The sequence below is a fragment of the Musa acuminata genome, chromosome BXJ3-3, assembly GCF_036884655.1.
Source record: "Musa acuminata AAA Group cultivar baxijiao chromosome BXJ3-3, Cavendish_Baxijiao_AAA, whole genome shotgun sequence".
Lineage (NCBI taxonomy): Eukaryota > Viridiplantae > Streptophyta > Magnoliopsida > Zingiberales > Musaceae > Musa > Musa acuminata.
Window position 1 is genome coordinate 8,004,273 of NC_088351.1, and position 18,228 is coordinate 8,022,500.

Below are 18,228 nucleotides of genomic sequence, written 5' to 3' on the forward strand. Positions count from 1 at the left end.
TTATAACTTAAATGCTAGTAAAAAATTATCATAAATAAATATTTTTTTATGTATTCAATACATACTTTCAAAATATATATAAATATCAAATCTTTTTTTATGCTTATACAATTTATAAAACATCAGTTTCTCATACATTTCAAAAAATGTGGGTTTTATCAGTCCATGTGGGTTTTATCAGCCCATGTGGGTTTTATCAGTCCACATCCCCTCTTAATTTAACCCTAATTAAGATTAGGGGGTATGATGACTGCGTTTTAGAGATAGATTAAAGCTATAAAAATGCAGCAACGAGACAGATCTTTAGAGTTACGAGATTCCAAAGAGAAGAAGGAGAACAAGGCAGAAAAGGAAGAGAAAGAAATGGAAGAAGACAAGGACAACGCAAAGAGACTATTCACAATCATCTAGCAGTGTTCTCATCTCATGTTAGATCAAATCTACAATAGACTCTTGTTGTGATTACTTGGGGAGGTTGTTGTGATTACTTGGGGAGGTTTTATATATTGTGGGCAGTGACGTGATCCTTGTATCCTAATTATTCTCTTGTGGTTGTTGCTAGGGTTTTGGGCACAAGATTGAGATTTGTATATTCATTATTCTTGGATTATCTCTAGTTTGCCCCGTGGTTTTTACCCTTCACATTGAAGGGGTTTTCCACGTATATCTCGGTGTTTTGTTTGATTGTGTTTCCATTTTATTCCGCTGCGTATTTTGGTCTTCTAGTATTTGTTCCTATACAAAGATTATTCCTGTTTATATCCCCATCAGTATCTTGATTTAAACTCAACACTTGCTTTTTCAGTTGGGTATGTTCACCAATCTCCCGCAGCACAGCTCCGTCGGCACCAGTTATCACTCCTAAGCTCTATAGTCCCTTCATCTTCCTTATTCCTTTGGGTAACATCAAACCGCCATAAAACCAGCTGCCACGAAGATCACAACTGCTCTAGGTAACTTTTGTATATCGGTTTCGCTTCTTGATGCATCTACTGTTTCGCAGAGATAGGAAGTTCAAAAGAAACAAGTTGCTGATATTCTTGAGGTGAACGTGACGAAGGCTCCTACATTCTTGAGGTGAACGTGACGAAGGCTCCTACATTCGATTCTCTTGACGGCGTCTCCCAAGACGATATCTGAACACATCAATGGAATCCTCGGCGTCGTAAGCCATCTCTCGAACCTGCTTCATCCATGTCTTCACTTGCTCATCATGATCTTGCCTGGAGGACAGAACTCTCACCAAAGAAGTCATGCTTTCCATCTTGTCCATTATATATCGTGCGTCATCGGCAACGCCCGCTTCTTGTGCGAGGATGCTTCCGAGCTTCAGAGCGACCTAGCGGCGCTCTCCGTGAAGCTCACAGTGACGGCTTCCATATTTTTGGCCCTCTAGTCGGTGTTCGGGAGGGTAGTGATAGAAGATAGATTTTCCCGAGTGGGTAGTGATAGAAGATAAGATTTTCTATTGAAAATCTTATCTATTGAAAATCCTCCCTCCTAATCCTATAAATAGGAGTGTTAGTATTCAAGCTAAGCTACTCCACTTCTTTAATAAAGCTTCTTCAATTATTATTCTTATCTTTTATTATTTGGTATCAGAAAAGCGAATAAGATAAGATAAGGAAATCTTATCTAATCTATTGATTTATTCTGTTGAGGAAAATCCTCACTCCTAATTCTATAAATAGGAGAGGAACATGTTAATATATTCAAGTTAAGCTATAATTCTATAAATAGGAGAGGAACATGTTAATATATTCAAGTTAAGCTATTTGGGAGGTATGATGTCAAATCAAACAAAATAGTATATGTGGTAAAAAGAAAAAATAGGTAATATATTCCCTTTTTCAAAAATGATTCTTGGAGATTGTGTAATGCTTACTCTCAAACTCTTTGTTTACACAGTAGTGATATTCTTTGTTTCTCTCTTCATCTTCGGATTCTTATCTAATGATCCGGGACGTAATCCTGGACGTGAGGAATAAAAAAAATTGAGTTTTCTTTGTTTTTCTAATTTTTTCACTCCTAATTCTATAAATAGGAGAAGAACATGTTAATATATTCAAGTTAAGCTACTCCACTTCTTTAATAAAGCAGTTTTATCTTCTATTATTTCTATCAGATAGTGTGTAAGCTCGGACGGGAGATGATTCACTTATAACAGCCAGCGCAAAAGGCCTACGACGAACCAAGGCCAGGGATCACGCGCTGCTTAATCTCACACTCGCAATCCGCAAGCGAGGTTAGCTTCTTCTCACTCATTAATCTTCAAATCCGAACCTTTTTCAGATGTCATCATGTTCAAGATGTGGTTTTGATGATTTACTGTCAATATTTGTGTTAACTTGATCCTTGACTGGTTTCATAGCCTATGATTGAAGTTGATGGTCTACCGAATTAAATGATAGAGAGAGAAAAACGTGTAGGCCCATTGGTTTCAACTCCTATCATCTCGATCGATCTATTTCCCCAAATTAATTGTTGCTTCGGTGGCAAATGCTATCCATCGACGATAACGGTTGGAAGTGCCCCCAAATGGAGTAAATATGATTTAATGATGACAGAATGGAAGACATTGATGGAAGATGGATTCGCTGAGAGTAGCTAAACACATTATACCATACATACTAAGTTCAAATGCAATGGATGTCATCGGTCGGTCCTCGAATAAATAATATCATAATTCTATTTTTGTGATGATATGTTGTTGAGAGAGAAGACTCGTTGAACACAAATGTCAAAGATTAACAACCAAACAATATTGCCAAAGAGTTGACAAAAAGATTAATGTGACACTTCTTACCTATATCTACTAAGGCAGTTAAATTCAATTTCATTATGTGAGATCAATTACAAGCATCCATAAGTTAACCGTAACTCAATTGCAAATGCCTTATATACCCTCTAATATAAATCTTAAAAAATTTTACATAGCTTTTATCTCACTTTGTTTGAGATCTACTATAGAAAATTCGCTGTGTTTTCAATTCATCAAAACTTTGAGATACATGACGTATTTATTTTAATAAATTCTAAATTCACTAAGGACTCATATTTTTACTTGAAAATCTAATCTTAGTTCGTATCTTCTAAAAAGTTTGAATATAGTTATGACTCCTCAAATTATTTTAATATTCATCAATCCTAATATATATGTAAATCATATATAAGACACGCACAAATCTAATTAATTCTCAGAACTCTTCCTATCATCGATGGCATCGTCATATGAAATCATAAAATTATATGATGAAATCATATAATTTTATGGTACCTCATGACAGAATTAGTTTTGGATGATTGGGATGTGCGTCTGCATTTTGTATAATTTTGTATTGGGGTTCTCCTTCTTGTTAGAATTGTAATTTAAATTTGAGTAGGATTACAGATTGAAAGTTTGAATTAGATTAGAAGTTTATGCTTGATTATGAATAGGAAACTATTTGATTTGGATTATAAGTAAAGCCTATTGCTATCACATTGGAAGCGATTAGAGAAAGTGTAGAGAGATGTTGACGTGCTTGGGGTTTGTTGATAAAGATAAGTTTTTCTAAATATCTCATCCTTCCTTCTTTCCTCTTCTCTGTTATTTTAAGCCACTTTAGTAGCTACTAGTCAAATAAAACTTAAAGATATAAGTTACAAATTATATTCACTAAATTTATTCAATCTAATTTATATTGAAACAATTCATTAATAATAACCATAATAATTACTAAATATTAAATAATATAAAATTTTATATGATAGTTATAATCATGATAAACATAGATTATGTCTTTATGTAAAAAATAAACATTATTTCATAATTTTAAAATATATGCATATGAATAACTATACAAATATCCAAAAATAATAATTAAAATTTAATTATCACAATTCAAACTAATATATCATATGAGAGAACTATAAAAGAAAATCATAATTTATATTTTTTAAAAAAATCTATATTGAACCTTAAATTTGATCAAATAATCTTATTTAATTAGGTAAGCTTGGGCTACCTAAATCGGGCTTATAGATTTGGATGAAACATGTACATTTAAGCCTCCCAAAATTAAATTAAGTATTTTGGTTAAAATTGGGGTTCATTGTTTGGGGTCAAAATTAATTTTAAACAAATTTGGTCAAAATCAAGCCCTCCTCGTCACTACAGTTTGGTCAAAATTGGCTATGTTCTCACCAACGAGCAGCACCGCCGTTGCGCTTTAGCGCAACCATTGAAATGCCTGCACGAGGCGCTACCCCTGCGACAGCGCGCGACATCTCTACCGCGCACGACCACCCACTGATCGCTCCTCATTGGCGGCCTTCTCCTAATGCATGGTAGACCACCAGCGCCGACCGCCATCGTCACTGGTCGTGCGGTCTCCCCTGTTGCGCATGGTTTCCCACCGGTTACTCTCGCCATTGTCACAGCCAACGCAGCCAGCTAGTCACCGCCACCGCACGACCCTCGTATTGCGACGTTCTCTTGGTGGTCGACGACTACCTAACATCACCTTGGCCTACTTCACGGACGCTGTTAAGCGATGACGTTGTCCCCTCGACGTCGGCTGCGATATACCCTTCGTCACCCAATGACGTAACACTCGATCGCGACGCCAACAACAATCGTCCGACTGTAATCCTTCCTGTCACACCTTTACGTGAACGCTACCCATGACGAGATCAACGACCACAGCCCTTCGCTGCATCACTACTAACAACAAGCTGCCAACTGATTAAAGTTGGACGATACCTTTCCAATGTCCGAACATAGCGAGTTCGCCTCTATAGATTCCACGAGTGCGAACGATAGAGGAGAAACCTCGGGCATTATTCAAGTAATCGAACGATGCATATGATCAGTCTTCAACGCTGCGATGTGACATAGATCATATGGTGTAATCACTATATGATTACACCATATGCTGAACACGAGCTAAAGAGTCATCAAGAACACAAAGTTCGGTAGAAGACTAAGGGACGAAAATTGCAAAGCTTGCTTGAAGGGCAAGAAGAGAATGAGTATTAGATGTCCAAACATTACGAATAATATCTGAAACCTCACTGTATTTGGTCCAGAGATCCTGAAACTTCAAATTGCGAAAACAGGGTCAAACAGAAGCGGAAACAATAATCCTTAGGGGACAACGATTACTTCATGCACGTATTGATGAGATGGTGCAGAAAGCACCTGGGTAGAAACATGCATACAGTTCCAAGCAACAAGGGTTCTTCCTCCTAACGTCCTCGCAGCTGGCTGTGCCTCACCCATCTAGTTTGTAATCAATCGCCGAATGAACCTTTAAGAGGTACGAGTAAGTATCATGCAAAATCAAGAACTTCACCAGACAGTTCCAATTAAGAATCTTCAGATCATTCGGGAGAAATACCAATTTTGGTCGTCTTAACATGTCCGACCGCATGATGAGCGTTCTTCGTTAATCTCAGGTTTGAGCAAGGCAGGACTTTCTTGACTTTAACTCGAGCCACCGTTCGAGAAGTGGAGACTTCCTTGATGCGTAGAACTTCACCTGTCGGCTGCATGTCACTTCGAACTGAGGGATAAGATTAGAAGAAGTCGTATCCCCCAGTAAGGACGTGGAGGGAGTAGCTTCGCTCAAATTAAAAGCTATCCACATCTCGAGGGGGAGGAGGAAACACGAACAAGAGAAGAGGGAGGAGGAGCTCTTGACAGGAACACAAGCATCCACATGGATATTTAAGTAATGAAAAGTTATACAAGATAAGGGGCGATAAATATCTCATATATATTTAGATTTTAGTGAGGAAAAAAATATACTTTTAATGATGTTAAGTTTTACTCTTTTAATGATTTTTAAAGAGTATGAGAAAAGAATATATATGAGAGGATCTATAAATAAATCTTGAGTGAAGATAAAATAAAATCTTATAATTGATCTTATATAATAAAAAATATATAATTTGTTTATTATTATTTTATCAATATAGGTAAAAATTATCAAATCATCTTAAATCTTATATGATTTTCTAATATATTTTCTGTTTGTTAATCTTTAATCTCCCTTCCCAAGATTACCTACCCTCTACAATTTATCTCTTATAATAACTTACAATCATTGATATCTTAACAATACTTGTCCTACCAATACATTAACCTCTTTATAACCCAAGATTTGGACCTTAACCAAGATGTGGTCACGAAGTGTGCATTTCTGGATCTATTGTATCTGCCTTAGCCAATAATAAAAATCAAGTTATTAAAAAATTATCAACTGTCTTAACTAATTTATCTCTAACTTATCATCTTAAGAAAAACATATTTGTTTCCAATCATCCAACACTCAATATATATAATCAGACTTTTTTAATATTTAACTGTGGGATCAATTTCTTCTTTTATTTTTTTAGGATAATTATATATTATCATCGATAGTTAATTATAATTAGTATCATGATTTCTATACTTTAAAAAGTAGCATTAAGGTATCTCTGTACTTAAAAAAATAGCATTGAGGTCTCTATACAAGTGAAATGTTGAACTTTGATTCTTTTGATATCATTAATTTTGTCTTATAAAAAAATCTAAATGAAAAAAGGACATAGAATGAGAAGGATAAAAATATATTTTATTATATTTTAAATTATTAATTATATATAAACTTTTCGTTTTAATCAATTTCCTCGTTCCCTCTTTCCAACCTACTTGTCGCCACATTCGCTCATATACTAATAGGTTTACCATCACCTGTAAATCCTTATTCCCGAAGTTCTTTGCCCATCGATCCACAATATCCAAGTACAAACTATTGCTCTTCGACAAGATCCCATGGCCTAGGATCCCTAGCACCCCATCGAAGGGCTCGTCGTCACCATTATAAAACCCGACCTTGATGTTCGTCACTTTGTACTTCATCGACTCTATGAACAGCACCCCTCCCCTCCTATACTCGCCCGTCGCACCTGCTTGCCATCTTGCCCGCTACACCCATTGCTCACTGCTTGTTATAAGCGACTAGTTGTGACAAGCAACAAGCGACTAGGTTGAGAAGAGGAGGAAAGAGAAAATCAAGAAATTTATATAAAATTAATAATTTAAAAGATAATAAATTTATATATTTTTTTATCTTTCTTCATTCATTTTTTTTTTATGTGATAACACTCCGTATATATCCTGCCTAAATTGGATTTGATCGGTGATGCAGGGAACACAAACCTGAGAAATGGTTCATTGTCAACTAAAACTAAGGGTGAGTGATTTTTGTTTTGCATTTTTCCCTTCTTCCTTATCAGTTGAAAAGGTTCATTATATGAAGTATACAGAAAACTGTATGCACTGTTAAATGTGTCGATTACGAAATGGTTCGTGGGCTTGTGTGTTAGCGAGACATTGGTTGGTTTCCATGCCTCTCATTCCGATTGACGAATCCTTGCTAGCATATAAAGAAACCGTAATTTGATATATAATATAAATAATTAGATTTCGTTAAAATATTTTAGTTAATAGAATAGAAGTACACTTAAAATACGATTACAACGATTACTTGAGATAACATTGATGGGAGAAAATCTCCTTAACTCTTTTCCTAAAATTATCAATCTAGTTAGTCCGAAAAGATCCGAAGAGAAAAAAAAAGGATCCGCATTTTAATACGGTGAATTGCTATAGCCGTAAAGCTGGGATTTTTCTATTGCAGATGTGACACTGGTGAATTGCTTTCGTAATGCTGTTGGAACCATGGCAAAGAATGTTAAAATATTTTTCTATTGCAGATGTAACCATGGCAAAGAATGTTCTCTTGGAACAGTAAACCATGTCAATAGATCTTTTTAGTACATCAAAGGATGGAAATCCAATGCAATTTTGATATTTTTTTTTTCCAATACAGAAATTAAAATCTAAAAAAAAGAGAAAGTTTTGGCCTCCAAAAGTAAGAGACAGTGATTGGTAAGAATAAATTAGATTACATCGTGGCTGTACACACAACTATTTTAATATTTACAAGGACGAAAAAGGAGAAAAAAGAAATGTCACCACACCAAACGCCACCATCATCAAACGGAGGGAAACAACAACACACACCACCCACCACACCCATGGCTCTCTTTCACGCGAGGCTCCGCCCGCCTAAAACCATGTCCAAGAGGAAGCAATGACGGAGGAGGGCGAGACGGTGGAGTCCTCGCCCTGGAGGACGTGGGTGCGACATAGAGGACACGTGGCGTGGTGGTAGTCGAGCCACGTCTCCAGGCAGGCTCTGTGGAAGAGGTGTCCGCAGGGGAGCCGGTTCACCACGGACTCCGGCTCGAACCGGGCGAGACAGACCCGGCAGTCCGCGAGCCGATCGGCCTGTGCACGCCTCCGCCCCAGGGCCGAGCCGAACGTGATCGGCCTGGACCGGCTGCGGAATCGGTCGGTGATGCTGGACTCGGGCCCCCCCTCGGCCGGCGGAGGAGGAGGCGGCGGCACGCGGAGGCGGAGGAGGTGGAGTACGGAGCGGAGGAGCTCCTTGAGGATGGCAACGGTGACAGCGGTGTTGACGAGAACGAGGGTGAGCACGCTCTCGGATGGGGTCGGCAGGCTCGACAGCCCCATGGACGCCGGATTAGCAGCTCGGAGGACTCGTCCTCTAGCAGATTTGGGATCAAAGAACACGGTTGGGATCCGATTGGCTTCGATCTGCGACAAAAGTTGGATTTCATGAGAAAAGCTGAGATTTTGAGTGATAATCTATTGAGAGAACGATCAAGAAAAGATTCGGAACCATTCAAAATCTCATATACTTGCTCTAGCGAACCACTCAGCGATCTGATGCATAGGTATTTGGTAATTCTCGTATGCTGAAGGCTAAAGAAAAGGAACGAACAGTTTGCAATCTAATATTTTTTTTTTAGCTCGAACAACTCCAGATCGCCTTCAAATAAAAAATGAAGGCAAAAAGATTTCGCTTCTGCCGTGAAACAGTCAGACAAATATAGAAGATAGAATGAGATCGGAAGAAAATAAAAGAAAAAAGAGCTTTTATTTGGGCAAAATCAAAGTATTCGCGCCACAAGCCTTATATAACCCCGAAGGAATTCGAGGGGGCGAAAGGATCGGCTTATAAACGGATCGAGAACGATTACAGAGATAACAAAAAGAGACATCTAGGTTTTCCATCTAGGAGAAGGCCAAAAGAACTCGATTAAACCAGAAAGGGAACTAGATCAACCGATACCGCACACCCAACAAAGATCGAACTTTTATACAAGAAACAAGCTTCCCAAACAAAAAAGATCCTATCTCTGTGCTCCAAAACGCCAGATTGGCTGACTACCATGAACAAGATGATAAAAAGTAAACCCAAAGCACATACACTTTAATGGCACGGTTCTCTCTTCTTCGGTTGGACTCCTCTTCCGACCAAACAGGGGGAGATAAGAGGGCAGCTGAGGAGCGACAGAGCGGTGGCTTTATTTATAGATCCGGGAGCAGTAGCCTCACGGCTCTCAGCTTTCTCGGCCCGCTTCCGCCTCTGGAACTTTGCTGCCTGGCGTTGCGTCACTTGTCAAGCTCACTTCGGTTTGGTTTACACGCTTTCTTTGCCTTCTTTCCTTTCCACGCGCGTGCCACTTAACTTACTCATCGCCACACCAATGTTCCCAGAGGGAGAAAAATCCAGCTTCATTATCCAATGAATAGGCAGGTAAAGTTATGAGTTCCAACGAGTTAGTACGAAAGTGATCTACTTAATAGTATTATACCTAAGACATGCAATGCTAATGTGGTCATCAAGAAGCGTACGGTGTGCTCCACAGTATATAAAGGAAACATGATATAAGATTTTTCCACCGTCCGATGTAGGATCTAATTCACTAAATCAGTACATATATTTTTTTTAAATAGAAAAAAAGGGATTCACAAAATTTCTCCTTTATTTAAGGAATTATTAATGCAAATATTAGAAGTTTGACATCTAAAAGTATTTTAGTACAGCCAAACAATTTGGAAGAATAATATGTTAGTTGGAAAATTTTAATGCTAATTGACATTGAAAAGAAATTTGTTAGGTTTATTTTCAGTTTACTAAACTCTTTCATGTCATTTGGCTTCCGTCTTCTTCCAAATGACGTGCACCCAAAGCACTCAATCATGACAGAGTTAATATATAGAAATGAACACCATATATTCATTCTCTATTTGTGCTCACATGTATCATTGATTCCTCATCTTAATCATGCAGATGATGGAGGAGATGCCAAGACATAATTTCATGCAAACCACCACAATTTATTTATTTATTTATTCTTGTGTTGCATTTATTTCTGAGCTTATCAAGCATTGCCAACGAGGCACAGGATTAGTCCAATATTTGCGTCCATGGTGCTCCTTCGATGACACATGTCAACTTATGAAGCCCCACCACGCTGTATCATGTCAGAGCTATAATGGTAGTTTTCGTATTCATGGCTCCCACACAGTCGCATGCTTTCTACGTGGCTTCATGCAAAAGGTTAGACCCAGTAATGCCCCGTGACTGCGCGACACATACACGTCTCGGTCATCACTAGTCTCCTTTCTCGACTTCCCCGTGGGTTCAGTCGGACGACGAGAAGGTTCGCTACTTCACCTCCTCCACTGTTGGAGAACGTGTGGCTCATTTGAATGTTCTGAGAGTTCGACACAAAAGGACGGACAACCGATGAACACAACAGGCTCTTGCCACGTGCACATCATCCAAAACATGGGCTAATTTGTATGACGTTAACCAGCTGTGTTGTCCTGGACAGAGAGACTGTTAAACACACTTTCAAGGGTTGAGCTTGTTCTAGCACGACGGAGATGGGGCATGAGAGACCCCATCATGTCGCTGACAGAGGCCCCGTGCAGATCTTATCGTCGTTTCATCGAGACTCCTACTGGATTTGTGGTAGATCAACATCCTACTTCCTTTCCAGTTTAGCTGTACATGTTGATATTAGCATCAGTCACTTTCCTGCAAGCCATCTATCTAATCAAGCTTGTCTTTTCATGGGGAAGACTCATTGAACCTAGACATTTCACACAGTGTCTTTAACTCCACCACTCCTAATAAACAATCTTCTTACCGCTAGTTGTTTGCATAAATGCATCTCACAAGTTGCATGACTGGGTCAGCATTTGAAGTATAAAACTACTTCAGGGCACAAATCTTCCCCATATCTTGAGTCGAGCACTCCTTTTCTCCTGTACGTGTAAAACCCAACAGTCACCAAGAATACAAAGAAAGAAAACACAGATACGAAGATCCCAAAGTAGGAAGAAAGGCAGCAGCAGCAGCTTAATTGATTGAGGTTTGGACCACTCGATGGTATCCAGTGATCTTGTAGTGCATACCTCGTTCAAAGAGTTACGATTAGAGACGGCTCTCACAATGACACTCCTGCACGTTACATGCTGGCGTCGAGTCGATGAGACGCGTTGGACTTACGCGCAGAGAAAGTTGGTCAATCATCGCCACGTTATCATCACATGGAGGGAGGGGCCACCTCACATCGCGCGCGGTCGGTGGAGCGCGTGACGTGGAGCGACCGCGACCCTGGCGTATCACGTGCCGGCTTCGGGTGTGTTGTCCTGTCTTAGGGAGCAGAACATTCCAGTTCGAGGCGATGCTTGTCCTACTCGTTCGTGCGTTACTCCGTAACCCACCCGCAGGAGCAGCAACCGGTCCCACCTGGGACCCACTCATTACGAAAGCAAAGATATCATGAACTTGAACGTGTTCAGGAAAAACAATTAAATTAAATATTTGGAGTTTCATGAATGGACTAAATAGGTCTTCGAAGCCCAGCCCAGATGGTAGTTGAAGATGATCTATCTTATCCAGGAACTGTGACCATCAACAGCTTCCAGTTCATCTATCTTTTGCCTGCACCCTCAAATGTCGATGGTTCAACCATTCTCCGGAGGTTCCAAACAACCGCTGACACTGTTCTTATTTACATTGATCAAGCCCAATCCCTGTTCGAAACTGGACTCTCTTTTAGGAGGTAACTTGTAAATAAAGGATCACATTCTCAAAAAGTCTGCTCTGCTGCTGACGGACAACCTGAATAGCGATTTATCGTCTGCTAAATTGTAACCAAAGATAGAAGAATAGAAAAGATTGAATGATTAAAAAGAGAGGTGTGGAGAGAGAATAAGGCGGAAGGAGATGAGTAACGAAAAGAACGGAAGACAATTACCAAAGAAGGGAAGCTTTCTCACCTTAATCTTAATTCAAAATTAAGGTAAATTCCTACATAACAAATAATTAAAAATTTGAAGTTAAAGATATTTAGATAATCTTAACTATAATACAAAGTCACATCAATATTATCCAATCCGACCAAAATTCACGAGCGTTACTAGAACTGATCGGTCCTTTCTATTAATATAACTAATCCTATAAATGAATCGAACTAGGTAATGAATCAATTCTCGATTTTTTTTGTCAGTCCTACCATTCAATTCAATCAAGTTCAGAAATCTATGTCAGATAGAGAAGCCCTTACCGTTCGTTGGTAGTGGCAGGACCGGCAGATAGCATGATGAGTACACCCCACCACGGAAAGCAGCCATACTCGGAATCAGAAGATTAGAAGGAAGGCGAGAGCTTTCCTTTTTATCTTTTCTGGGTGAAATGACCGTGAGACCCACACATCAAGCACAAGAAAATGATATCCCAAAAGTCTTCCTCAGTCCTGTTTACACAGATGAAATGTGTATAATTACACACCTTAGCAGTGTTTTATCATGCTCAAGTCTTACCATGTAATTGAAGGAGAGAGATTACCATGATGAAGGCAAAAAGAAGAGGGGTATCATGCCCCACCAGAGTTGAAATCTAACTACATTATGTGATCAGGGCACCAATGAGTTAGCATATAAAAGTCCAAAGAAGCCTTGTTATTTCCACGTAAATTTGAACTAATTATCCACCTTTACTTTTGCTTCATGATAAATACAAGTTCACATGATTTTGAACTTCCGAAACCTACAATTGAAGCATTCACTTGTAATTTCGACTAACCTCGCACTTGCACCAGTTCAACCCTGAAATAGCAACTTTTGCCTTTAACATTATTATTGGGTTATCCAACCTGAAATTCCTAATGCAGTAAACAAAACCTCAGCCTTTTTTGTAACTTAAAGGGGAGATACTTATGCTACAACTTACCAGGTTTGCAACCTTCCCGGACGGATTCGATCTGCAAGCTTCTTTCTGTTTCAAGTCATTCCACAGCACCTTCATGCTTCCAAGCTGAAGCAAGATTAACCTACTTTTAAGTTCTTTTCCCCTTTTCTCTCGTTGTTCGTTCACGCTCTAGCGTGTGTGTGCATTGTGGAGTACTACGATCAATGCTCTTCAGATTATTCAGTACCAAATTTTAATGAATTGAGATGCAAAACAATAAAATTACTTGCGGAACCATATGCTGTATGGTTCGTGATGGTACAGTCAGAGGAGCTGAACTGGAGATTGAAGACGAGTTTCCATAGGAAACCATCATTCATGTGCTGCAATAAATTAGAAAACATCAAGAAACCCAAGCAACAACACAAGTGAATACAGTCTCAATTTGTCGAAATAAACTTCATAGTTCATACCATGGGCCCTCAGCTACAAGCATCATTCCATACTGAACTCTGTCATCCACAATATAATGTGCCTTGCACTTCCTGATTGATTCCTCGGTTGGCTTCAATGAGATCTAATTGTACAAAAGTGAATGGAAAGTTGTCCGAGGAATGAATTAAAAATTACGAATATCCAAGGACCATTTGTTCATTCTTGGTTCATTCTGCTTAACAAGATTGCTCTTATGCTGATAGACAGTATAACTGTTTTAAGTTTATAATGAATATTCTCTCGATTTTTGGAATGTATCTATAGATGCTTAGTTCTTCCTCTAGTCCTCGTTAAAGAAAATATGATAATCTTTTACCATTTCTGAGTTTGTCTCATTTTCAATGTACCATTTTTAAAAAAAAAATATTTTTTTAGTTTTTCTAATCCCAAAGGTTTCAGCTATAATTATGCTTTCATATTCTCGGTTAACATTGTGATTCTGGTAATATTCTCTGTGATGATTTGGAGATATTATTTCTTCCCAGAATAGTAATGATACCGGTATAAATGCTGTTGCTGGATAACATATAAAGTAGTAATGCTCAAGTTGATATTCCAAGATTGCTTTCATATTTTTTATTTGTGTTATTTCCGAATATAATTTTGAACTTCCTTTACAATTTTTTCATCCTGAATTCCTTTATGAATTTCTGTATGATTAACATAATATTCCTCTAACTTCTCATATTTCTTTGTGTCAGAATACTCTTTTTCCGAATCTTATTGTTCCTCTAATTGCTAACTTTAGTTTTTGTTTTCTAATTATAATTTTTTATTCTTTTCAGGTAAGACATCAATGGTTGGAAATCCTTCATGTTGACTTGGATCTTCAAGCATTCGTTGTTTTAGTTTTATGGTTCTACTATTATATGCACTTAACCTATTACTTCTTTGTGCAAACACATAACACTTATTTATACTACTAAAATATGATCTTCGGGTGTGAAACTATCCTCTTTCAGATAAATAAACATAAAGACTCCAACCATAAGCGTATAAATCAAATCAAACCTCAGCAAAGGGATCGACGACCCCGACGTAACGGAGGATCGCAGAATGCTGTTTGAACGCGTCGGAGACGGTATCCTCGCCGCACCGGCCCACCTCGAACGTCTTGAACGATCCCAGCGTCCTTGCCTTCTCCATCTTCTCCATCTGATCGGCACAATCAACAGAGCACCAAAGCAAAATCCCAGCAATGAAACCATTTGGCAATCACTTAATCAAAACTAAAAACCAAAAGACGGTTGGAAATAGACGAATTTCTTCTGCTTCTCACCAATGAGAGAGGAGGAGGTTTTGGAGGTCCGACGAGAGCTTGCCGATGAAGGCGACCTTGATCTTATCGAACCAGCCGACGCTCCGTAGGCGGGCAGCTTAAGGTAGAGATGGTTCGAGCAGTGAAGCGAGGGGCGGAGCATTGGAGGATGGCTTGACGGGGAAGGAGGCCTCCCATTTGAGATTTGAGATCCGAGATCGTCTCACTGCCATTCTCGTCCCCTTCGGTTTGTTTGGAAGGGAAGTTTTAGCAGGTAAGGTGAACGGGTAACAGACCGTGCACTCCTAATTTTCGATGGATGGGTTCCATTTATTCAGCGGTGTCATACGCTAATGGATTTTAAAGTGGATCAAGTTAGGTTAGACTCGAGTTGAATCCATGAAATTAATCAGTGTGTCAAAGCTGGTGATGTTAAAGATCATCGTTCCATAGAACAAACGATGCAGCAATTAATCCACGTAGATGGATAAATATCCATCGACCGTTATGAATCCATGATTAGAAGTTTTACCTTTCAGATTTCACAACCACGCTAATGGTGCTGTCTAACTGCCATTATCAAGGTGTTTAGAGCCCTATAACTAACAAGAATATTATCTTAGAAATTGGATATATATATCCACATGATAAATGCGTTTGGGGAGAATGAACAAAATTGCCTAAGAGAGAGAACAGCACCTGTTATCGGTAGGGTGATTCACTCTCTTACCACATAAGAACTGGCGAATCGTCTACATATAACACGAATCAGAAGATGTTTTGCCAACAAAATGCCATGAAATTATCATTTTTAACACAAATAGATTGCCAAAAAAGCTCATCCATATAACGCACGCCATGGTTCTTGAACACTAGTTGACTTCGTGGGGTGCTTTTGTTGAATTTTGTCTTTGGAGAAGCAAAGACCAAGATTGCTTGCTACTAACTGCCCCAGTTCATACAGTGCCTGAAATTGACAAATAGGAGGAATTTGGAAAAGGTGAAAGCATGCTTTGAGAAGCACAAAGCAAGTAGTTAGATCCAAAGGCAGTTGCAAAAAGTATGGATACAGAAGCAGAATGAACTATTGGATTTCTGCATAGTGACAAAGTAATTCTTGCCTGGCTTAACTGCCAGGAGAAATTTTCTGACTGCTGCAACTTAAAGAAAACATAAACAACAAAGTTAGAAACCTCTAAGCCTGATCCAAATAAATGGAGACAGTACTTCTAGGTCTAATGGCAAAAGATTATATTAGAATTTTGTTCTCTTTTCTTTCTAACTTCCCTGATGAAATATGAAATGCAATCCAAAAGTTCAAAATTTTCCTCTCGGTCAATTAATAAGACATACTAGTGGGAAGCCCAAAATAAGTTTCAGAAAAAAATTGAAATTCAAAGACCCTGCTGAAAGGGTTGAACACAATTAATCATGAGTTAATTAATTACACTCTACAGCTAATCTGCTGATAGATAATATCACTAATCACATGGTAGCATCTAAGTAAATGAATATTAAATGTATGTCTTGGTATTCACTAGTCATAAAATATGATCAAAGTTGCCCACCTGGATGTGATTCATTGATTGCTCCTGTTAACAAGCTTGGTCAACTTGTGGGGCCACTAATTTAGCATGTTTATTTGTTAGTTACTAGTGTTATCTTTCTTTTTTTTACTTTTTCCTGATGGAGCTCTCCTGGGATGACATGACATCAATGGAACACAACATGATTCATGCCATATCTCCATAGATGGGAATTGATGAGTGTTCATAAGAATTAAAGACCAAAATTTTCCAATTACGTAACAATTAAGGCCATTTGTTGATATTCAAGATTTAACATGGAAAAGCATTCACATGGTGCACAGAGGTAGAACATGTTATGTATGGATGAACTATTGTTCGAGAAACACATCGAGGAGGAAACTCCAAGTTACAGTACTTCTCAAACCATATTATGTACTGGAAGGAAGATTGCTAACTAACATCAAAACATTTTAGAATACATTGGAATTTGCTTCATTTTAAACAAGGAAAAAAAATCATCAGGATTCATTTCATCTGTAGACATCCATGAAAAACCATCAGTGGATCACATGGCTGCATCAAGCTTAATTTCCAAAAGGGGGCATTTGCACTTGTCACTGATATATTTTATAGTTGCATAGTTTGACAGCAAATTTCTGAAATGTTTACGTCTTCATAGTAGGAATCTTCTTGTCTTCATAATCTAGTTGGACTTTAGTTCATGTTTTTCCTTTAAGAACTGGTAAAATAATATGATTATCTCAACTCCCCTTCATTTAAAGTTTTCTCCTAGTTAGGCAGCAGAAACCATTTGATTATTCAGCATGTGGTACTCATAAACAAGTAGTTTATATCTGGAGATGTAAATAGCAAAGAAAATCCAAAGTAAGAAGAAATCACCAAAACATAAAATTGGAGCATTTTCATGTACCTCAAGCTCAGGATTGCTAGACTTTCTATTAGAATGTTGACCACCTGCTGCAATAAGAACTGTTGGCAAACTTAAAATTCGTGCCATCAGCAGCAAACAAGCCAACAGTTCACAATGAATTTGCAAGGATGGAGGTGCACTGATAGCTCCACTAATCATGGCCTTGGTAAGTTCAGATATTCCACCTATTTTGGCAGCATAGAGTGTCACTTCCTGATCAACCAATTGTCCATTCATTTCTTCCCTGTTGATCTTCAGTGCTTTCATCACAAATGGAAGTACTACTGTAGTCTCATTAGAAAATGATGCCAATAGTTCATTGGTGACACATGCGGCAAGAGGAGGCTCATAATTTTGCAGGATAAAGATTGACACCTAAGATGAATAGCAAGTTCTCAACTCAATTGTCTTCGTCCATGAAAATATAAAAGGAGATAAAGCATATTATAATGCTACAATAGGAGGATGGCCTAAAACATGATATTTACAGTTAGATAATGCAACATGGAAATATTAAATTGTACGTGATGTCACTTGTGAAAAAGTTCAACAGCTAAACAACGAATAATTTTTTTCTTACACTAACCTGTCATGATTTATGACAAACTATCATCACATAAACATCTTTAATTTTCTTAACAGTACAATCAAACTTCCTAGACCAAAAAGTTCGAGTATATTCCTTCAATTCGATAATAAATTTTCTGTAATATCAATTATGTTTATCTACATATATGTCCTCATCAAAGAAGTTTGAGTTCTCTTATTTGTACCACAAGAACATGCATGCACACAAGTACATGTACACACACACATCCATCCTCCCATTTACTTACACCCACATCCATTAATAGAGGATTCATATGCACACATGCAAAACGGAAAGCATATAAATATACAATAATACAA

General features: G+C 38.2%; 2 protein-coding genes across 2 annotated transcripts in view; both read right to left on the reverse strand.

Annotated features, from left to right (window-relative positions):
* Positions 1-7,915: 7,915 nt before the first annotated feature.
* LOC135632742 (probable E3 ubiquitin-protein ligase XERICO) lies at positions 7,916-9,487 on the reverse strand. The gene is made up of 2 exons (XM_065141491.1): positions 9,327-9,487; positions 7,916-8,650 (listed from the first exon to the last, which is right to left on the reverse strand). Exon 2 carries the CDS (start codon positions 8,564-8,566, stop codon positions 8,099-8,101), a length of 468 nt encoding a protein of 155 aa, XP_064997563.1. The 5' UTR covers positions 8,567-8,650; positions 9,327-9,487; the 3' UTR covers positions 7,916-8,098.
* Positions 9,488-15,561: 6,074 nt separating this feature from the next.
* The window catches only part of LOC103977865 (uncharacterized), a 4,734-nt gene continuing 2,067 nt past the window's right edge, over positions 15,562-18,228 (reverse strand). Inside the window, exons 3-4 of the mRNA XM_009393511.3 lie at positions 17,320-17,694; positions 15,562-15,826 (exon numbers count right to left, since the gene is read on the reverse strand). Of these exons, the coding sequence (XP_009391786.2) occupies positions 15,698-15,826; positions 17,320-17,694 (504 nt within the window). The 3' untranslated portion in view covers positions 15,562-15,697. The remainder of the gene's footprint in view (positions 15,827-17,319; positions 17,695-18,228) is intronic.

Excerpts from the sequence above, each read along its gene's own strand:
- LOC135632742 (XM_065141491.1), bottom strand. The coding sequence starts at position 8,566 with ATGGGGCTGTCGAGCCTGCCGACCCCATCCGAGAGCGTGCTCACCCTC.